Source organism: Artibeus jamaicensis, unplaced genomic scaffold (genome assembly GCF_021234435.1).
Source record: "Artibeus jamaicensis isolate MK-2021 breed Jamaican fruit bat unplaced genomic scaffold, CSHL_Jam_final contig_3230, whole genome shotgun sequence".
In the NCBI taxonomy this organism is placed as follows: domain Eukaryota; kingdom Metazoa; phylum Chordata; class Mammalia; order Chiroptera; family Phyllostomidae; genus Artibeus; species Artibeus jamaicensis.
The window spans coordinates 3,288,561-3,311,866 of NW_026521764.1; the positions used below are offsets into that span (position 1 = coordinate 3,288,561).

Consider the following 23,306-nt stretch of genomic DNA (forward strand, 5'->3'; position numbering starts at 1 on the left):
CGATCAGTCCCCCTCCCCACGAAACTTTAGCATTCCCTGTTACTAGATCCCAGCCTCGCCCAGATAAGACCGAGAACATAGATAGTTCAGCTGCGGCTGCAGCTACCCCCCTTCCTGACAGTGATGACCCCGAAAACTCTGACAGCTCCCCTTCTGATATAGACGAAGCACAGCCCAGTACAAGAGACACTACGACCCCCCAAGCTTATTTTCACACATATAAAAAACTTAGTCTTAAAACACTAGAAAAAGTCAAAGCTGCTGTAACACACTACGGGCCCACAGCTCCCTTTTCCCTTGCCCTAATTGAAAATCTTAGTGAGCGCTGGCTCACGCCCAATGATTGGTTCTTTCTAGCAAAGGCAGTGCTGAGCGGAGGTGACTTTATTCTTTGGAAAAGCGAATATGAAGACATCGCTAAACAGTTTGTCCAGCGCAATATGCGAAAATCCTCCTCTAAAAATTGGACCATCCTTAAGTTTCTTGGCTCCGCCCCCTATCAAAGCAATGAGAGACAAGCTCAATTTCCCCCCCGGACTTTTAACCCAAATCCAGTCCGCGGGTCTTAAAGCATGGAGGCGCCTTCCACAAAAAGGTACCGCAACCACTTCTCTTGCAAAAATAAGACAAGGCCCAGATGAGCCATACAGTGATTTTATAAGTCGTTTACAGGAATTAGCTGAGAGGCTCTTTGGCTCGGGCGAAAGTAAAAACGCTTTGGTTAAACACTTAGCTTATGAAAATGCCAACCCCGCTTGCCAAAATGCCATCCGCCCCTATCGCCAAGGAGAGCTCTGTGACTATGTTCGCCTCTGCTCCGGCATCTAATCAAACCCAGGGATAAGCCATACTCCCTGAGGGACTTCTCTCTCCTTTCTATTACAGGAAACAGAACGCACCGAATAAACATCATTATACTACTCGGAACACTCCCATACCTAAAGACAGACGGAGGACGAGAAAGACCACCCAAAAACCCCTGCCTCGCCCTATTTGGACAACCCTGCGTCTGTAAAGGAAAAGAACTTTCCGAACACCCCCTTTGGGGTGGACTCAACAGAATTCTCCCCTACCTCCTTCCCCTCTTAGGACCTTTAGTTTCTATCACCCTCATCCTCTCCTTTGCTCCCTGGATTCTTAGACGTATAACCAACTTAATCAAAGACCAACTTAACAGTGTACTAGGAAGACCTATTCAGGTACACTATCAACAATTAGAAATGCTAGAACATGGAGCAGACTCTGAGCCGTACAGCTGCTGGGGTGCTAGCCCACGATTCCTGCCAGGTTCCCCTCCTGCGGGAGCAGCATAACCCTCGAAGATATGCTTCACAGCCAAGTAGCTGTGATAGACACCGCTGGGTGCAAGGCAAAGCACTGCAAGGAGAGGCCTGTACATACGGCCACTTCGAGTCTCCTGAGAGGTAAGCTGACTTGCAAAGAGGTTGGTACCCAACTCCTCTCCTCCCAAAAGGTACCCTAAAGCTCAGAATGAGCCCAGGAGGAGTCTGGCCTCTGCCTCCCCCAGCCGGTTAAAGTCTACCCTATCTACATTCTCCTCGCCCTCAAAGCAATAAAAAGGCAAGTCGGCTTGCATAGAGGTCAGCACCCCAACCCTCTCCTCCGAAAAGGGTGCTTCAGAGCTCTGGACGAGCTCAGGAGGAGCCAGACCTCTGCCTCCCCCTAGCCGGTTAAAGTCCACTCCTCACCTTAAAAATAAAAATAAGGGAGGAGATGTTGGGGGCTGGGATAAGCCTGAAACAGGCTGATACAATCCGACCTGAAGGTTGCGCCTGAATAACAGGATGCTGCGGTTAGGAGCCATAGAACTCCCCCTCCTGGACATGCGGGTGGCACACCAATCAGTGCCTTGATCACGCGCCCCGCCATGCACCCCCCCGACCAATCGCAGGCTAGAGCACGCTTTGAAGCCACCTATCCACTGCACTTCCTCCACTGCCCTCCTCTATATAACTCCCTCCATTTTGAAATAAAATTTGCAGCTTGATCAGAATCCTTTGTCTTGCTGCCATTCTTCGCGCCTCCTGTCCCATCCCCCTTCATCCGTTACAGGTATATCGGCGGACCCCGTTGACTGCCTCGCGGGCCGAGGCAGGTTGGGAGTGAGCATGGCAGTGTCTGTTCCTACAGGTGGGTTCAGTTGTTCGTATACAGAGGACCTGCATTAACGGACAGTTCTTGGGTCTTACCTTCTTCACAGACCACACATGTTCAGCAAATATTTACTTCTGCCTACCATGCACCTTTTCCACCACTGTAGCTGCCTGCACTCGTTTGCCAGAGGTTTCTCCTCTGTTGAGAGGTGTGTAGTGCGGGAGAGACTCGGTGATCAGTGTAAGGGTGTACTGTCCTTCATAGTAAAACCTATCTGGGACGACCCCCATGTTTGCCTCTGTGATAAAATGTGATAACGTGCTCCCAGGTGTAAGAGGAACTGAACAGACTGCTCCCATCACTTTCTGAGTCTCATTTTAATAAGGACCTTTTCATTTCATCATGGCTGCTTCATCACATCCAGACTCTGAACCCACCATGGTCCCTTGGGCTGATCACCTGAGCTAGGACAGAATTTTTAAAAGCTAAACCAAGGGAACAAAGAGAAAATAAAAACAAAATGTAAGTAGAATAAAAACAACCAATACTACAATGCTTATTTCTGATTCTACCATGGGAAGCTATGTATAAAGATGAAAGGTTAAAAGCATCTGCAAAGAATCTGAATGAAATGGGTGGGTGATGAGGTCTCAGCTGATTCGAAAGCGCAGCCACAGCTGAGAACAACTCTTCTACCCTGACAGGTCACACTTCTGTGACTTGAGTTCTTTGCTCCACTTTTCTTTACTTTTATTATTGAATAAACCCCAAATAGAAGAAGAATTAATGCCGTTCTGATTTTAAATCCTATTTTACCTCTTGTCTTCAGAACCGTTGTATCATACGCCTTCGTGGGCACGGTGGGTGGAAAGGGCTGTCGGCTCCGGGCTTTGAGGCCAGTGTAGGGATCCTCGGGTGACGTGAAGGGTGGGAACATGGCGCCGCGACAGATGTGCGTGTGGTAGGGGTGTTCGATCGGGTACGGGGAGCAGATTTTGCTGAGATTTAGTTGAACAAAAGAAAAATAACAACAAAAAAACCCCAGAAGTGCACTTTAAAATAAATTAATCAAGTATTCATTGGAACCCTTCTTTGTGGCAGGTACTGGTCTAATCCCTGAGGATATGACAGTGAGCCAAAGTCTCTATACTCATGTAGTTAGCAATGTATACCAAAAAAGATATAAAAATGTTTAAAAGGACTGTATTTATTTATTTTTAGAGAGAGGGGAAGGGAGGGAGAAAAAGGGAGAGAAACATCAATGTGTGGTTGCCTCCTGTGCTCCCCCTCCTGGGGGCCTGGCTCCCAACCCAGGCATGTGCCCTGACTGGGAATTGAACTACTGACCCTTTGGTTCACAGGCGAGAGCTCAATCCACTGAGCCATACCAGCCAGGGCTGAAATTTTCTTAATTTTGCTACACAAATAAAAAAATAAGTTTACCATAATTTTCTAAGTAAATGATAATGAACTCTTTATCAGTGAATAACTCACCGCTGACATAAAAATATAAAGCAGAAGATACATGAATTTTACAGTTTTTAGAATTTCTAGTTGCTTTTAATTCTTGCCTCTTGTTTTAAGAGGATTCTAGTACTTTATTTTATGGAATCATTTTTGAGCATTTAGCTTCAGTACACATAGTGACCTCTGACCATCTTGGATTGAACTTTCAACCCTGGCCATCTGTTTCTTTTTTTAAGATTTTATTTATTTTTAGAGAGAGGAGGAGGGAGGGAGGAGAAGGAAAGAAACATTGATGAGCAAGAGAAATACCGATGGTTGCCACTTGCACACCCCCACGCAGAGACCTGGCCTGCAGCCTGTGAATGTGCCAGGACTGGGAATCAAACCCTTTTGGTTTTGGGGACGATGCCCAACCTCTTGAGCCACACTGGTTAGGGCAGGCCGTCCGTTTCTGTACGCAATCAGTCAGCAATATCTACTGCCTGTATACGCACACAGTGCTGTTCAGAAATCCAAAAGCCAAAGGTGGCTAGTACACTGAAAGAAAATTCTTCAAGTTAAAAAGATCATAAGCACGTACATTTCCTATCATTTCCTAGTTTGTCCTTTGACAAACTAGCAAAGGTTTAAAAAAATCTGGGAAAGCTATCTAAATGAGAAGAAAATGGAAATTAGGAAGTACATGGAATAGAAAAATATTTATATATTAATAGAAAACAAAAGTAAAAGGTGATATTGGTGCCCTGGCCAGGTGGCTTAGTTGGTTGGAGCACTGTCCCACAACGACAAAAGGTTGTGGGCTCAGCTGTGGTCAGGGCGCAGGCCTAGGCTGCAGGTTTGGTCCCTGGGCAGGACACGTATGGGAGGCAACCAATGAAAATTTATCACATCGTTGTTTTTCTCCCCCTCACCTCCTCTCTCTCTAAAATGAAGAAACATATCCTCAATGAGGATTAAAAAAAAAGAACAGCAGGGGATATAATTGGAGGAAAAGATTAATATTGTTACTGGACTTCCCCAGCCTCTCCTGCCACTTGTTAAAACCCTCACATGCAGAGTCCCATCTGTCCTCACAATAAGACCTGCGGATGCCAACACTGTTTCTGTGAACAGAACGGGGAAGGAAAAGACATACTGTATACTTACCGTACCATTGAGTTAGGTGGTTTGGGCATCCTAGAATAAAAGCAGGAAAATAAATCCTAATTTTTATTAAGTACTTTTTAAAGCTTACATTCCTATTAGAAACTTGCATAAGAATAAAAAATATCCATTCTCCAACTACAGTGTCTCTAATATAACACCGACATTAAAAATCTTTTTAAAAAATCACGTTTTACTGATTATGGTATTACAGTTGTTCCAAATTTTCTCTCTTTGTCCCCCTCCACCCAGCACACCCCACTCCCTCAGGGAATCTCCACACCATTGTTCACATCCATGGGTCATGCATGTAAGTTCTTTGGCTACTCCATTTCCCACACTGTACTTTACATCCCCATGGTTATTCAGTAACCACCTATTTGTACTTAATCCCCTCACCTCTTCACCCGCTCCCGTCCATCTTCCTCTAATCTGGCAAGCACCAAAATGCTCTCTATATCCATGATTTTGTCTCTGTTGTTCTTGTTTTCTTAGTTCCTTAGATTCAATTGTTGATAGATGTATATTTATTATAATTTTATTATTCATGATTTTATTCTTTTTTCTTAAATAAGTCTCTTTAACATTTCATGTAATAATGGTTTGGTCATGGTGAACTCCTTTAGTTTTTTCTTGTCTGGGAAAGTCTTTTATCTGTTCTTTGGTTCTACCCTGCTTTGCTGGGTAGAGCTGTCTTGGCTGTAGGTCCCTGCTTTTCATGAGTTTGAATATTTCTTGCCAATTCCTTCTGGCCTGAAATATTTCTGTTGAGAAACCAGCTGACAGTCTTATGGGAGCTCCTTTGTAGGTAGCCAACAGTTTTTCTCTTGATGCTTTTAAGATTCATTCTTTTTTATTGTGTTGGCCAAAATGTCTGTTTAGTTTTTGTGAAAAAATAAAAAACATATTTTTCATTTTCACCAATAATTTTATTTGTGTGTTTTGAATATGTCAGCTATCTCTTGCATGGTATAATGTTGATTGTTCTCAATTAATGTCTTGATTTGATCACTATCAACCTCTACTGAACTACAGAGCATTATCCAGCAAAAAATCTCCAGCATGAAACTTTGCAAACCACTTCTGACATGTTTGATTAGTCACAGCTCCTTCTCCATATAGTGCACAAATCTTTAGTTATGTTTTTACATTTCTCGAAATAATAAAGCATAACATTCTGAAAATATTGCTTATTTCCTTCCATCTTCAATATTAAAATGGCTACACAAAAATTTACCAATTTTGGCCCTGGCTGGTGTGGCTCAGTGGATTGGGTATGGGCCTGTGAACTAAGGGGTCGTGGTTCGATTCCCAGTCAGGGCACATGCCTGGGTTGCAGGCCAGTTCCCAGTGGGGGATGCACAGGGGCAACCATACACTGATATTTCTCTACCTCTCTCCTTCCCTTCCCCCATAAAGATAAATAAATAAAATCTTTTAAAAAATTTATCAATTTTGATAAGTTTTTAAATGCATGCAGATATGACAGCTGTCACAATACAATCTAACAAAATTATTTTGAATGAAGTTAAAGACAATTAAACACAACTAGAGCCACTTTACAGAAAAACTGAATTGACTTTTTGGCCAACCCAATATTTTACTTAAGATGTGTCTTGGTATGGGTCTTTTTGGGTTCACCTTGTTTGGGGACTCTCCGTGTTTCGTGACTTGTATGTCTATTTCCTTCACCAGGTTAGGTAAGTTTCCTGTTATTATTTTTTCAAGTAGGTTTTCAACTTCTTGCTCTATCTCTTCTACTTCTGGCAACTCTATGATGTGACTGTTGGTATGCTTGAAGTTGTTCTACATGGTTTCTTACACTATCCTCATATTTTTGGATTCTTTTTTGTTTTTGCTGTTGTGATTGGGTGTTTTTGCTTTCTTGTGTTCCAAATTGATGATCTGATTTTCAGGTTCATCTTCTCTACTGTTGATTCCTTGTAAATTATTCCTCATTTCAGTTAGCGTATTCTTTATTTCTGAGTGGTCCTTTTTTATGCTGTTGAGGTCAAAACTAAGTTTCTTGAGTTTTATAACCAGTGTTTTGAACTCTGTATTGAGTAGATTACTTGTATCCATTTTTCCCTGGTTTTTTGCTCTGGTATTTCATTTGGGATGTTTCTTCTCACCTCATTTTGGCCACCTCCCTGTGTGTTTCTACATACTGGGTACAGCTGCTGTGTCTCCCAGGCTTGGCGAGTGGCCTAATGTAGCAGGTGTTCTGTTCTGCATTTCTTATTTGCAGTGCAGTTAGAACTGCCTACTTCTAATGATAAGACAGCTCTGGTTTTTCCAACATTCACCTTCATGGTGGTAGCAAAAGTTCTCTGAGGCAGCCTGCCACCATGCATGTGGTACAATTACATGACCTAAAGTAACTGCACACTCACCTGAGTGTGGCCTGACTGGAGAACATAGATCAGTACTGTATGTTCTTTGACATTTTGCCCAGGATTGTTGATCTCTCCCAGTTGACAGAGAGGCTAGGACAAGACCGACAAGCTTCTGAAGGTATGCCTTTTCTGAATCAGTTCATTTGAAGGCTGTGTATTTACTAATTACACTGCCCAGGAACAAAGTCCACACTATGGAAGGATAGCTATCCACGTCCTTCGGATTCTAACAATTAGTTTCAAATCACTCAAATATTTCTGAAATATTTCAGGCATAAAAAATTAACAGGCTGCTAATCAGTTGACAGTAAAGATTAGTAAAATTGCATATCCTCTTTTATTTTTTATATTTCTCTGTTCAGAAAATGGTGTATTAACCATATAATTTTATTAGTTCATATTATTAACACATAAACCATAAAATGTTTATATCCTGCTTTATTTGGATTCTAAGTTTATGGAATTTGAACTAAAAAAAAAGTTCCATTTTCCAGTTATATTTCTGGTTGAGCTGAGAAAAGTGGGACAATGAATATAAAAATCCAAGGGATCTAGAGTTACTAAATTGGCTGTTATTTATGAAACATTAAGTCAGCATGTAAAAATTTTCTTGTGTAGCAAATTTAACTATGATATTGACAAGTCTATGCCTAAAATTGATTTGAGTCAAAGTAGAAATTTTTTGAAAGTAAAAGGAAAGCTTCTTAAAAAAAAAAAAGCCAAAGTTTGAAAATAAAATGAATGAAAAGAAAATAGGCTTTAGAGACACAGATTCCTTGACCTGAATCATTCTAATATTTTACTGCTATACTCTGTATCTACTTTTCCAAGTTAACTAATCCCAGAGGGATAAACAAGTTTTAGTAAGCACAAATGTCTTTTTGGCTCCCTCTTGTGGCTAAGATCTATATTAACTTTCCACCTACAAACAGATTCCTAGTAATTCTAATGGTTAAAGGCAAAGAAGGGATATTTTCATTGTTACTTCAATACTGCTAGTATTTTATTTTTATCTGAATATTAAAAAGTATAATTTTTATATTATATACAACAAACTATTTCAATGAGTAAAAAATAATGACCAAATATTCCTTATCCGAAGGAGACTTAGGGAATAATCTTACTAAGTTATTTGTAGATTATCATAATGAAGATCTTATAAAATTCTAATTAAACATTTTTGTTGAGGGCACTGGAGCATTTTCTGTGAACATTTAAAGAAAAATAATATTCCCATTAGATTGAGTAACTAGGTCAAAGGCAGGGAAATGACCAAGATGGCCTGTTCGAATTACTTCACACATTACTCTTCATATAACCAATTTTTTCTCTACTTGTTTAAATACCACAAGCAATTAGTGTGTTTTAGGCTTATGTGTTTTATTTTTTGTCATTTGGTCTTCATTTTTATTATTAATGCTATTTTTTAAAAAATGGAACACTTTTGGGTTTTCTAAAAGTTTCCATTTTGGGGCTTTTTTATTTCTCATATAACTCATTTTCACTTAAAAATGTTATTTGATCTTATACAAGGAAAATAAACCCCAAACTTACAAGGAATCGTTTCCATAGATGTCACTTTTTTTGTTCTGTGTCAAATAATAAAATTGTTCAATAGGAATCCTTCTGAAAAGAAAGAAAACATTAAATTGAACATCTTTTCAAATTAATACAGTGTAACAGTGAAAAAGGAAAAGACAAATAGATTAGTATGACTATGTGCATATGGAAATTCTGTTTATGAAAAGGAGGCATTTTAAATTAGTAGAGAAGGATTTACTTTTCAATGAACAGTGCAGGAGAGGGAAGGAGGGTTGAAGGAGGTAGAAGAGGATTTAAGGGGGGATAAATGGTGATGGAAGGAGACTGGACTTGAGCTGGTGAGTATAACACAATATACAGATCATGTATACCTGAAGCCTACATAATTTTATTAACTAATATCGCCCCAAGAGATTAAATTAAAAAAAAGGAAAATTAACAATGCAGGAGGACTTCCGCCAAGATGGAGGCATAGGTGAAAACACTGTGCCTTCTTGCACAACCAAGTTTAAAGACAATAAAGTTTTAGTAACAAAAAACGCAGCCAAAACACAGAAAATTGAACTATACATGGAAGTCCATTCAGCCAGACCGTTAAGGGGGGCGGAGCCAGCAGCAGAGCGGGGTCAGGCAGAAAAGATCCCCTGGTCTGACCCAGGTGCACAGGCAGCCATTGGAGGATCCCAGGTGTGTGTGGGGTGGCAATAGGTGGACCCAGTGAGGGCAGGAGGTGGCAGACTGACCACAGTCACACATTCGCGCGCAGATAAACCAGTGAAGCAGCGAGCAGTGAGACAGACTGCGCAGGCCCCAGTGGTGGGAAGCAGCAGAGAGGACCGCCATTGCTCCTCTCTGACCCTACCCCCACATACAGCATCACAAACCAGCGACCTGAGTGGCCCCGCCCTGGTGAACATCTAAGGCTTCGCTCCTCAACAGGCGTGAACAGATCAAAACATGGCTCAAGAAGAACTCAAAGCCCTAGAGCTGATAACTCTAAGCGATGAAGAAATAGCCAAACTTTCAGATGCACAGTTCAAAACACTGGTGATCAGGATGCTCACAGAACCGGTTGATTTTAGTCACAAATTAGAGGAACAAATGAAGGCTAAGCTAATTGAAATGAAGGGAAATGCACAGGAAACCAATAGTAATGGAAAGGAAACTGGGATTCAAAATCAAGGGAGCAGACCAGAAGGAAGAAAAAAATGACCAAACAAAAAAGGATGAAGAAACAAGAATTCAAAAAAATGAGGAGAGGGTTAGGAACCTCCAGGACATCTTTAAATGTTCCAACATCTGAATTATAGGAGTACCAGAAGGGAAAGAGGAACAGCCACGAGCAGAAAACTTATTTGAACAAATAATAAAGGAGAACTTCCCCAATCTGGCAAAGGCAATAGACTTCCAGGAAATCCAGGAAGCTCAGAGAGTCCCAAAGAAGTTGGACCCAAGAAGGAACACACCAAGGCACATCATCATTACATTAGCCAAGATTAAAATGAAGGAGAGAATCCTAGAAGCAGCAAGAGATAAGGGGACAGTCACCTACAAAGGAGTTCCCATCAGACTGTCAGCTGATTTCTCAAAAGAGACCTTACAGGCAAGAAGGGACTGGAAAGAAGTATTCCAAGTCATGAAATCCAAAGACCTACATCCAAGATTGCTCTATCCAGCAAAGCTTTCATTTAGAATGGAAAGGCAGATAAAGTGCTTCTCAGATAAGATCAAATTCAAGGAGTTCATCATCACCAAGCCCTTATTATATGCAATGTTAAAGGGACTTACCTAAGAAAAAGAAGATAAAAAAGATGAACAGTGAAAGGACAGCGAACTCACAGTTATTAACAACCACACCTAAAACAAAAGCAAACTAAGAGGACAGCTAGATCAGGAGTGAACCATAGAAATAAAAATCACGTGGAGGGTTAGCAACAGGGGAGTGGGAGGAGAAGGCGGGAGAAGGTACAGAAAATAAGTAGCATAGATGGTAGGTGGAAAATAGGGGGAGGGCAAGAATAGTAGGGGAAATATAGAATCTAAAGAACTTGAGACACGTGGTCACTAAAGGGGGGGAATGGTGGGGGTAGGGAGTGCAGGGTGGAGGGGAATGAAGGGGGAATAGAATAGAACAACTGTAATGGCATAATCAATAAAATATATTAAAAAATGCTAAAATTAAAAAAATTAAAAAAACAATGCAGGAAAAATTCACTAGCTATTTGGAAAAAATATATTTCTGCTTTGAACTACTCACAAAGATAATTTCAGATGGGTTAAAATCTAAAGAATGGAGAAATGCAGACAAATATTAAAAGAAAATATATGAGTATTTCTTTGTCTTGCTGGCAGGAAAAACATTTTATTTTATTTTTAAAGACTTTATTTATTTATCTTTAGAGGGAAAGGGAAGCAGAGAGAGAGAAAGAGAGAGAGAGAGAGAGAAACATCAATGTATGGTTGCCTCTCATGGGTCCCATGCTGGGAACTGGCCTGCAACCCAGGCATGTGCCCTGACTGGGAATTGAACCGCGGTTGTTTGGTTTGCAGGCCCACACTCAATCCACTAAGCTATACAAGCCAGGACAGAAAAACATTTTAAATAAGATTTTTCTTTTAAAAGTCAAAAACCAAAAGGAAGTATAATAACATCGAATAAAAAATGTGAAGTTTCAGGAGCTTCTGGTCAAGATGGAGGCATAGGTAGATAAGCTTCACTTCCTTGCACAACTAAAATAAGGCCAACAACCAATTTAAAAACAAAAAACAACCAGAGCTGTCAGAAAATTGAACGTGTGGAAGCCTGACAACAAAGGCGTTAATGGAACTTTCATCCAGACCTGTAGGAGGGGTGGAGATGGAAAGGCTGCTGTGAGGACGCACTAAAGGTGGAGGCTGGTGGACTGAGTGGTCCCACATTCGTGTGCAGATAAGCCGGGAGGAACAACTGGGGAGTGAGACAGACCACACAACCCAGGGTTCTAGTGCAGGGAAATAAAGCCTCAAAACCTCTGGCTGTAAAAAGCTCTTGGGGTTGAACCAGCAGGAAAAACTCCCGGCCTCACAGGAAAGTTCACGGAGAGACCCATGGGGTCCTAGATCATACACAAACCCACCCACCTGGGTATCAGCACGTGAAAGGGCACAATCCACTTGTGGGAAGCGAGAAAAGTGACTGAAACTAGGGTGAGAGCCAAGCAAGCAGCATTGTTCCTTCTCTGATCTCTCTCTCCCCATGTACCACATGGGGAGTGTGCTACAATGCAGTGATGTGGGATACCCCGTCCTGGTAAATACCTAAGGCTCTGTCCCTTACAATGTTAACAGGTGCACTGAGACAAAGAAATATGGCCAAATGAATGACCAGATCAAAACTTTAGAAGAAGAACTAAGTGACAAGAAGGTAGCCAACCTATTGGATGCAGAGTTCAACACACTGGTAATCAGGATGCTCAGAGAAATGACTGAGTACAGGAAGAATAAAGCAAAATAAAGGAATAAGTGAAGTCTATGCAAAGTAAAATAAAGAAAAATATACAGGGAGCCAACAGTAAAGGGAAGGAAATGGGGACTCAAATAAAAGATCTGGAACATAAGGAAAAAATAAAGTTTCAACTGGCACAGAATGAAGAAACAAAAATTCAAAAAATGAGGGGAGGCTTAGGAACATCTGGGAAAACTTTAAAGGTTCCAACATCCAAATCATAGGGGTGCCAGAAAAAGAAGAGGAAGAGCAAGAAATCAAAAACTTACTTGAAAAAATAATAAAGGAAATCTTCCCTAATCTGGCAAAGGAAATAGACATGCAAGTCCAGGAAGCTCAGAGAACCCCAAAGAAGTACTCACCAAGGCACATCATAATTAAATTATCCAAGATTAAAGATAAGGAGAGAATCTTAAAAGCAGCAAGAGAAAAGGAGGCAGTTATCTACAAAGGAGTTCCCATAAGACTTTCAGCTGATTTCTCAAAAAAAACCTTGCAGGCAAGAAGGGGCTGGAAAAAACTATTCAAAGTCATAAAAAGCAAGGACTTACATCCAGCAAAGCTATCATTTAGAATGGAAGGGCAGATAAAGTGCTTCCCAGATAAGGTAAAGTTTGAGGAGTTCATCATCACTAAGCCCTTATTATATGAAATGTTAGGACTTATCTAAGAAAAAGATGATAAAAACTATGAACAGTAAAGTGACAACAAACTCAAAACTATCAACAACTAGAACCTAAAAAACAAAAACAAACTAAGCAACCAACTAAACCGGAGGAACAGAATGACAGAAATGGAGATCACATGGAGGGTTATCAGTATGGAGGGGGTGGGAAGAGAATGGGGAGAAAAGGTACAGGGAATAAGAAGCATAATTGATATTAACAAAATAGACAGGGAGAGGTTAAGAATAGTATAGGAAATGGATAAGCCAAAATACTTGTATGTATAACCCATACATATGAACTAATGGTGGGGGAATGCTGGTAGGAGGGGGGTGTGCAGGGCAGAGGGGGATAAAGGGGAGAAAAAAATGGGACAACTGTAATAGCATAATCAATAAAATGTACTTAGAAAAATGTAAACATAGGACAGCATAAAAATCTCAAATACAACACAGATTGGAATACTTGCAATAAAGATATGTAAAGGATTAATATACAGAACACAAAAAACAACTAAGAATCTACAGCTAAAAGACAAGCAATAAAAATAGAGAAAGAAAAAGAACAGAAAAGAAAATGTAAATGGCAATACCTAAGAAAAAAGTACTCGACCTAAGCAAAGAAACACATTCTAATAAACAAGATACTCATTAGATAGGTGAAAATTGTACAGTTTGATACTATAATACCAAGAGTATGGGGAAACGGACACTTTTAGCCACTCCCAAGAGACTAGAAAGCACTGGGGCTCTATCTACCGTAATTAAAAATATTTACATAATTGACCCATAACTTCCCCTTAGGATTTCCCCCAGAGAAACAGTCAAGTATGAGCTCAAGCAGGACTGTTTGAGCACATTCATTACCTATAGTTAATGCAAAAAAAAGGGGGGGGGTGGAATACTATGAGAAACTAAAACGAATGAGGTAGATCTGTATTTATAATGTCTAGGTTATATAGAGATAAAAAGAACTAACTTGCCTCATACTATGTATTAAGTGTATCCACACATAAAATAACACAATATATTTTCCACGGGTGCCTGTGTGATTATGTAAATGCGTAACAAAAGGAGTGAATCCAGGAGACACACCAAAGTGGTATCTGCAGTTCTCTCTGGGAAAGAGACTGGATTGGTTGGGGGGGGGGGTGGTCAAAGGAGGCTGGACCTCGTAGACTTTTTAAAAAAGATAACTTTTTAGAGCAGTTTTAATTTCCCAGCAAAGCTGAGAGGCAGGTAGAGAGATCTCCCATATCCACTTCACCCTCACATACCTTTAGCCTCACTCATAGACAACATCTCCCACCGGAGTGTCTAATCGATGAACCTACATGAATATGTTAGCACCCAAAGCCTTCACTCTTGGTGCTTGTAATATTTTAATAAATTGTAGCACTCAACTGTCCCTTGTAACTGCCCAATATCTTTTGAACACCCACCTTGTATCTCATACCCCAGCGTAGATTCCAAAAAGCTTGCTTTCTCAGCCTCTAAGTATGGCCGTAGAATGTGAGGGTTTTTTGCACCCCACAGAATGCTCACCCAAAAAACTCCCTGATTGAGAATGTCCTGATTAATGAGGTAGAAAAAACGAGCACCTCTGTGAGCATAAGTCTGGCTTTCTCTGGTAACCCCAGCGCTCACTCAATGGTCCATAAACTGAGTTAGCATGGCGGCAGAGACAGAAGTCGTTTTGTGTGGACCCGTCAACATGAACTTCACCCTCATCAAAACGGACCTGGCCACATGTGAGTTTGCCAGAAGTTACCAACCCTAAATACTGCAGAGAGAAAGGTCTCCCTGGGTGTCTTAGTCAGCTGTCGGTGAAAGGCTGATTACACTGGACCCTTCCACCGTGAAAGACCGGATTTATCATCGCAGGACTAGACACTTATTAACATGGATTTCCCTTTCCTTCTCACTATACTCCTGCCAGTCACATCACTGGTGGACTTCCCAAATGCCTTAATCACTGCATGCCATTTAAATGACAGTACTTTCAACTTAAGTAATTTACCCCACAAGAAATGAGGCCCTAGTTGAATTAAAGCATTCACTGGTCTTTCTGGATACACAGAATGGCAGAATAGCTATCGAAGATTCAGTTATGGCTGAGTGTGGCACATGCTCTGAAGCAATAACCAATAAACAGTTCCCCCCAAAGCTAGAATGCACTGTTGAAAAAGCAAAGAGCAGAAGTGGGGATGACGCCTCTCACTGTTTACTTTCTGTTACACTTGAGAAGTAAACTTCTTCCATAGCCAGGGTCTTTGCTGGTTCAGAGGTTAAGGGCAAAATACTTTCATCAGAGAACACAACAATGGTCCCACTGAACTGGAAGTTGAACTGAGAATGTGGTAATCTGGGGCTCCTTATAAATCTGGAGAAAGCAGATAAGAAAGGACTGTACCAAGTAGGCTGGGGTGATTGATCCTTAAAGTCAAGGGCAAAGGATTGCTGATATACAATGATGGGAATATGAAAGGAGTATTTCTAGAACCTGAAGTGTTTTTGGACACCTCCTAGTATTGTTTCCAGAAGCATAAAGTTAATGGAATACTGTGGCAACCTCACACTAAAAGCTTAGATCTCTCAGAAACAGAATTTGGGGTTGCCCCCCCAGATAATGAATTCCTACCAGCTCAGGTTTGGGCTGAGGGCAAGGGAACTTGGACTGGGTGGTGGGGAAAGCAAACCCCTGTAACATCAACAAGAGCCTCAGGCCAGCTGTAGAAACAAACACTACAGTCGCATCCCATATTTTCCTCCTCACTACGTCCTGTATACTTTAATATATTAACTGATTTTTCTTCTCCTTTTTCCTTACTATTTCATATAGGGTGTTTTGGTGGTTTACCAAGGGCATACATGTGGGTTATCAGGACACGTTTGTAACTGAACCAGACAGCAATGAACGTCACAGAGAGATCCTCGACTTGGTGTTGGAGGCGGGAACTGCTGACTCTGGGTCTTCCCTTTTGGGGAGGTGAGTGCCTTCCCCTTTGTCTGCTTTCTATGGCTTTCCTTAGACTTTGCAAAGGTCATTGGCTGCCATGTGCCCCTGTTGTCACGGTCTCTCTCTCTAGCTGTGGCTTGTCTTTCCCAATTTCTTTTGATGGCTTTAGAACAACAAACCAAACTAGAGAGTTAGTAAACTAGGCAACCAGGATTGATAGAGTACGCAGGAGTAAGGACTCTGTGTGAAGGTTTGATGGATTTTGACTAAATTTCATAATTTTTAATAAATAATTACTGTGACATTTTCTTTGCTGCTCAGGTTGTTTTCCCCCTTTCTCTTCAGTTTTAATCTGTGTTTTAAATAAAGTTGTTGAAGGAGTGACTTTAAGATTTATAAATGACTTCTGAAATACTTTAATAACTGAAAACAATGCCCAATAGGTTCTAATGACTATAGATTGATAAACAAATTAGAAATCAAAAGTCCCCTAAAACCAAGAACTTCTGTATAAATTAGACCAGCTATTTGTCCGAGCAAACAGATTTTTAATTGAATCTCTCAAAGGAATATTCCTATTTAGTTTAAGTGTGATTAGCGAGGCAATTAAATTAATCCAAATTTCTGATCATAATACTTGTACACCTCTAAGGACAGAAATACAACCATAAACACGCATTTTTTTATACTGACTTCACAATTAGGAATTATATGATTAGTTTTTCTATCTGTGTCTTCTTATAAATAGTAAAAGAAATAAGTTTGGAGGTAGATGAAGTTATAAAGGACTCACAATAGAAATAAAACAAATACTAATACATTGTTGTGGAAGGCAGAAAGATTATTCACCTTAGCCAGGTTTCTCCACCAGATCCATAGTGCTGATGTCCCTTGCCCGGGACGCGACACTTCAGCCTGTGCTCCTCAGGGAATGAAGTGGGCATCGTCCCACCGTGTTCCCTGTCAGCGCCCCATGGCAGCCTGCACTGCTGGAGCGACTCCCTGAAGTCCTGATACCTGTGAAAAAAGAAAGACTTTAAATAGCTTCAGTATGGAATACTGTCGTCTGAAAGTTTGTGTCCCCCACAAATGTAGGTGTTGAAATCCTAACGCCCAAAGTGATGGATGGTACAAGAAGGTGGGGCCTTTAGGAGTGGCCAGCTCACACAGGTAGAGCCCTTATGAGTGGGGTGAAAACTCTTTGAAAAGAGACCCCAGGGGGGGTTGCTAGCCCCTTCCACCACATGAGAACACAGCACGGAGGTGCCAGCTACGGACCGGGAGGAAGGCTTTCAGCAGAACGTGCCCCTGCTGGTGCCATGTCCTAAACTTCCAGCCTCCAAAATAGTGAGAAATAAATGTTCATTGTTTATGAGCTACCCAGGCTGTGGTTGTTTGTTATAGCTGCCCAAACAGACTAAGACAAACAACTAAAATTCCCATAGCTTTGAAGTTACTTTTACATCCCATTTTTTAGAACACAGACAGAATTTGCAGTGCTAAGTAGATTATGATAGATACTGGTTATTTAGGCATCATTGGATTGCTGGAGGAATGAGGTTAAATTCCTGAGAGCCTATGGATTATCGTTTTTATTTTTGCAATTGTAGTATGTATGCTTATTTCTTTTAAATGTCTCTATTGAAATATAATTTACATGGCTTACAGTCCATGCATTTAAAGTGTATAATTAAATTGTTTTCAGTATATTCACAAATATGTACCACTATTACCACAATAATTTTAGGACATCTTCATCACCTCAAAAAGAAACTTTGTATTCTTTAGCTACCCTGCCCTCACTTCCCCCTCCCAAACCCAGCCCTAAGCAACCACTATTCTATTTTCTACCTCTACAGACTTGCCTATTTTGGATATTTCACATAAATGAAATCTATATGTGGTCTTTTGTGACTATATCACATATCAGTAGTTCATTCCTTTTAATGGCTGAATAATATTCCATTTATGGCTATAAGACATTTTCTTTATCCATTCATCTGTTGATGGATATTTGGGTTGTTCCTACCTTTTGGCTACTGTTAATAAGTTGCTCTGCACACTTATGTGCAAGTTTTTGTTTGAATACTTGTTTTTTAATTCTTTCGGGTAAACACCTAGCAGTGGAATCCTGGGTCACACAGTAATTCTATTTAATTTTTGGAAGAACTGTCAAACTGTTTTCCACAGTGGAAAATTTCTACCACCACCAATGAACAAGGATTCCAGTTTCTCCATATGCGTGCCAACACTTGTTAATTTCCTTTTTTTTTTTTTAAATTAAAGCCATTCTAGTGTACGTGAAGTGGTATCTTTTTGTGGTTTTGATTTGCATTTTCCTAATGACTGATGATGTTGAACATCTTTTCATGTGTTTATTGGCCATTTGTATATGTTCCTTGAAAAAACGTCTGCTCAGATCCTTGGCCATTTTTAAACTGGGCTGTCTTATTAGTGAGATGTACGAGTTCTGATACATTCTTGATAGAAGTCTCGTATCAGAGATAGGATTTGCAAATATTTTCTCCTTTTCTGTATGTTTTCATTTTTATAGTATCCTTTGAAGTACAAGTTTTTAATTTAAATGAAGTCTAATTTATCTATTTTTTTGTTCTGTTGCTTGTGCTTTTAGTGCATATCTAAGAATATATCCCCAGATCCAAGATCATGAAGATTTACCCTTGTTTTTTTCTGACGGTTTTTCAGTTTCAGCTCTTCAGCTCAGGTCTCTGACCTATGCCGAGTTCATTTTATGCAGGATGTGGGATAAGGGTGCAGTCTCGTCCTTTTGTGTGTAGACATCTAGTTGTCCCAGCACCGCTTATTGGAAAGACTAGTCTTCCCACATTGACTGATCTTGGCTACAGATGATCTTTTGATATTAAAAAATGAAGAGTACTATAAAGAGGCAGAAACACTTGCTCCTAAGCTCCATCTAGAGCTTCTTTAATAGTGATTTCCAAAGTGTGGACCATGAACCAGCAACATCAGCATTTTCTAAGAGCTTGTTAGAAGTACAAATTCTCAGGCTCCACCTCAGACCTAGGAATCAGAATTTCTGTGGTTGGAGCCCAGTAATCTGTTACAACAAGCCCTCTAGACAATTCCTATACATGCTAAAGTTTTAGAAACATTTCCTTACTCAGTAGTAACCTTTCCCAGAGATCAGGTCTCCAAAAGTCCAACCCCTTACAACTGTACCGTTCCATGGGCTAGAGACATGGACATGTCTGGTACTTTAGAGGACTCTTTCTGCTCTTTCTTAATAAGGAAGTGAAGGACAGAGACTCTACCTTGTTCCCTGTTGTATCCATGTTATATAGGAGGTACTAAATGGATGTCTGTTGAATGCATGCATACATAAGTGAATGGGTGAGAACCAAAGAGATGGATTTGTTTCTAGGGCTGCAGCACAGTAATAAAAAATTCAGGCTAGGAAGATGGTCTCACAAAGCACTTAAGACTATGGCAAAGATGTGCTTCCTAATTAGGAAGGATTTAACGACATCCTGTTTCCAGTAATGGCAGACTAGATTATTTGGACCAACCTTCCCACTGAAAACAACTGAAAATGCTGAAAAGGAGCTTCTGTGTGGGTGAATGCATGGAGATGTAGGGAGAGTAGTATGCTCAAGCATGAAGCTCTGTACTTCTTCCCACAATGCCTTGCCCTACGCATCTCTTCCATCTGGCTATTCCTGGGTTATTTCCTTTCATAATAAAATAGTTACCTATCACCAAGAGATAAAGTATGTAATGTTCTAGGGAATAAAGAACATTGATTCATGACAGTTGCCACTGCAGAACAAAATGAGGACAAGTCACTACAGATAAGGTGTCTGCCACACTCACTGCAGAATCCCCAGCATATATAGCTCAGTGTTTTGCAAAGATATGATGCTCATATCTTTGAGATATGTTTCCTTGAGAGTGGATAATGATATGAAAATCTTAAAAAGGGAAACAATTGCATTTTGGGTTAAATTTTCTTGGGGAAGTTGAATTCTATTTCTATTTGACATTATTGATTGGCCTAGAGAAGACAAAACAAAACAATGCTGAAAAGAAAACAAAACAAAACATGTTCTTAAAAGCAACTAGCTGTTAACAAGTCAGAAAGGAAGACAGAGAGGAAGGGAAGGAGAAAGAGAGGGAGAGAAACATCAACGTGTGGTTGCTTCATGCGTCTCCCACTGAAGACCTGGCCTGCAACCCAAGCATGTGCCCTGACTGGGAATCGAACCGGCAACTCTTTGATTCTCAGGCTGGCACTCAAAATCCATTGAGCCACAACCACCCAGGGCTAGATGAGGACTTTTGAGGGGATAAGGAGTCATTCAGATATGGCTGCCCTAAAGTCCTACTCAGGTCCCTTTTGGCCAAGTAGAAAACCTCACAATGCTACTTATGAGCCAGGGTCACCTCCTCTTCCCTAGATCACACATCACCTGCTAAGGGTTCCCTCTGACTCCAGAGAAGCTCTGGATAATTGCTAGTCCTCGGAGCTGAGTAGGTATTTGGACTGATGGCCACTTTTTAGAATCAGGTCATAGTAGAAAAGCAGGTGCAGCAAGGACTGACTCAGTAGAAGTAAGCTGAACCCTCTCCCCACTGATAAGAAAATAGCAGTTTCCAAAAAATAAGTTGAACATGATCTTTAAATGAAAAAGAATGGAGAGAACGCATGTTGAGATGTTAACAGTGGCCAACAAAGGAAGTACAGAGGTTTTCTTCCTTGTGCTTTGATTTTGTAATTTTTCTGTCAAAAAATCTGTTTTCTTTGTGGATTTCTAAGAGTTCTAAATTATTTTCAAGGAATGTGTTAGTTTTATAACTAGTTGCCTTTTCCCTTTTTCATATAAAGAGCATGTCGACAAACTGGAACAGGCCATGCAAGTCTGATTGAGATGGTGAAAGTTTGGATGCAAAAAGGAAGAAGACACAATAGGAAAGTCTGTTGAGAGCAGTGTTCAGCCTGGCAGAGAGAACTCTGAGCAAGGGCTGCTGTCCTGGAAATGACTAATTTCCTTATTTTGCATGGCTTCAGAGGGAAGAACCAGGATCGGCAGATAGAAATTACTAGGAGGAAAAATGTTCTCCATGGAAAGAAAATTATCTAACCATCAGCAGCATTCAGAAATGGAATGGATCTGCCTGTGTGGCAGTGATGTCTCAGTTTGCAAGGGTTTAAACTGTGGCTAGGTGACTCCCTGTCTGGTTTGTTAAAGAAATAATTCTTAAATTAGAGGTCTGGCAAAGTGAAATTAAAAAATAAAAACAAGAAAACAACCTCATAGGCTAGTTTTTCACTGTCTGTATGTTCTGAGTATTTTTTTCCCCTTTGAAATGCTTCAAGTAAATACAATATAGAAAAGCTGGCACTAAGATCTCAGAAAATTTGTTTTACCTGTTATTTCACACATACAATGGGGGTAATAATAGTATTTTCCTTACTGGGTTGTTTGAGGATAAGAGTTACTCTGTAGAAAGCATTTGGTACAGTGTCCACATAGAGTAATGACTAGATATATATCATAACCTGTAATTAATGTGTTACAGAAAATCTGGTAAAGCAAAAATTTAGGCAGCAACTATGAACAACAGACTATGGGAGTATTTTTAACCACATGGTCTTACAAAATAAAAAAATTAAACAGATTAATTATCAAATGAAGGAACCAATCATTCTAGAATTCTAGACTGTAGTGGATGAGTCTGATGTCCACTTTTAAAAATATACACCAACTTACTTTTCATTGAGTTCCTAACAGGTGTGAGCATGTTATTTTAGACAACTGTCATGTTATGCCTTCCCTATGATGTGATTAAACAGAAGAGACCCATAACCTTAAGTGTTTTTTCTCATATATAAAAATATACAAATCTATTAAGACCCTTTTAAATTGTTTTGCTTTCTCTAGCTTTTGTTTTACCTGTCCTCTGAGGCAGTTGGGCGAGTAGGCATCTGTAGTGGAGTGTGACACGCATTTGAGTAAAAGGTGTCTGAGAGCATGTCAGCTCCTTCCAGCTCCCTGCAACAGCAGGGTCGGTGGTGGATTACCTCCATGCTTCTTGGCTAAAAAAGCACAACCTGGAAAGAAGGAGGACACACTTGATTTGGGAGTGGACTGACTGGGTCACTGTCACACTGCTCCTCCCTCGGGGCAGGCAGAAGACATGCTTTGTACAGCTAAAGTGTTCAGCGCAATGCTGCAAAGAATCAGGGGCTTCCTTCCTCACTGAGGGCTCCTCTGTGGATGCCCAGATGTCACATCAGTAACAAATAGCAACTGAAGTTCTATGGAAATTAATTTCAGCTGAAACAAATCCACGAAGTGGAAGATGTTCCAAAGCACTCTAGGTCCACACAAGGCCTCTCTACTTCGTGGACATGGGCTGACATTCCATTCTTGCCTCAAATTTAAGCATAATTATTCAAAAAAAACTTAGCTGATCACGCCACCGCCCCCTTTCCCCAGCCCCTCACGGCTTTTCTAAAAAGTAAGGAGATTCATTATCCGACAAAATTAACAGCTTCTTAAGTCTTGGAGTATCCTGGACAAGGTTAAGTCCTTTGCAGAGAGGTGGATAATCAGTGGTGAAGCGTGAGCTGGACCCCAAAGGGTGAAAATCCCACCCCTCTCTTGGACTAGAAGGGGGACGCCAAGGAGGCGTGGTGGCTAGGACCGCGGGCCCCGGGAGCTGAGCCTCCCGCCCTTCGGCACCCCGCCGATCGATACCTCTGGGTTTCCCACGCACCTGGGACATCAGCCTGGGAGCAGCACTGGACTGCGCCTCCCCTTCCCCTCCCCAGAGCTGGCGGGCCTTCGCGGAGCGTGGAATTCCGCCGTCGTCCGCACCTGCGGCCCCGGGGAGCTTGCGAGCAGGTGCGGGTGAGGGAGAGAGAGGGACTGAGAGGAGGCCAGGGGTGGGGTCGTGGGTGCCTGTGACGGCGACCATGACCGTGGCACTAGGTAATGCATTCTTGCGGGGCGGCCGGCCGCGCTACCAAGTTTCGCAGGAAGATAGCCTAGCAGCTCCCAGACATGTGAGAAACGGAAGTGGAACCGGAAGTGAAAAGAGAAGACCGGAAGCTCAGTTGGGGGGCGGGGGCGAAATAGTCTTATCCACATCCTATCAGGCCCTAGGCTCCGGACCCGTCCCTCCCTTGGCCCCGCCCCCGACCCGCTCACCGACCCGCCTACAGGCGCCCTCTGGCGGCCCCATCGTTTCTCTTTGGAGGGATGCCTGTTCTAGTGGTGTCTCTGGGTTGGGGCGTTTTGTGTCTACTGGACGGAGGAAGAGCGCAGGGCCAGGGAAAAGGGGTGGAAGGAAACCCTAGTGGAACAGAGCATTCGACCGGTCCTTCCTCTTTCCACGCTTTAATTGGGGACAATGAGGCCAGATCGAGGGGGGCAAATCACATAAACCAATAAGGATTGCAGTATTAGTGCTGTAGTACCAAGACACTTCACTAAGGGTTGAACATAAGAGGGAACATTGAACTTTCCACAGAGAAGATAGGGAAATCAGGAT

At 41.3% G+C, this 23,306-nt stretch overlaps 1 protein-coding gene across 2 annotated transcripts in view; it reads right to left on the reverse strand.

The window, feature by feature from the left end:
• Positions 1-22,823, reverse strand: part of CUNH7orf31 (chromosome unknown C7orf31 homolog) — a 31,628-nt gene extending 8,805 nt beyond the window's left edge. Inside the window, exons 1-6 of one of the 2 annotated variants that reach the window (XM_037126572.2) lie at positions 22,530-22,823; positions 21,704-21,861; positions 16,620-16,787; positions 8,676-8,744; positions 4,729-4,758; positions 2,932-3,113 (exon numbers count right to left, since the gene is read on the reverse strand). In XM_037126572.2, coding sequence (XP_036982467.2) covers positions 2,932-3,113; positions 4,729-4,758; positions 8,676-8,744; positions 16,620-16,787; positions 21,704-21,837 — 583 coding nt within the window. In that variant the 5' untranslated portion in view covers positions 21,838-21,861; positions 22,530-22,823. Of the gene's footprint in view, positions 1-2,931; positions 3,114-4,728; positions 4,759-8,675; positions 8,748-16,619; positions 16,788-21,703; positions 21,862-22,529 lie in introns of both variants that reach the window. The other variant, XM_037126571.2, reaches the window with a different exon arrangement.
• Between the last annotated feature and the right edge of the window lie 483 nt (positions 22,824-23,306).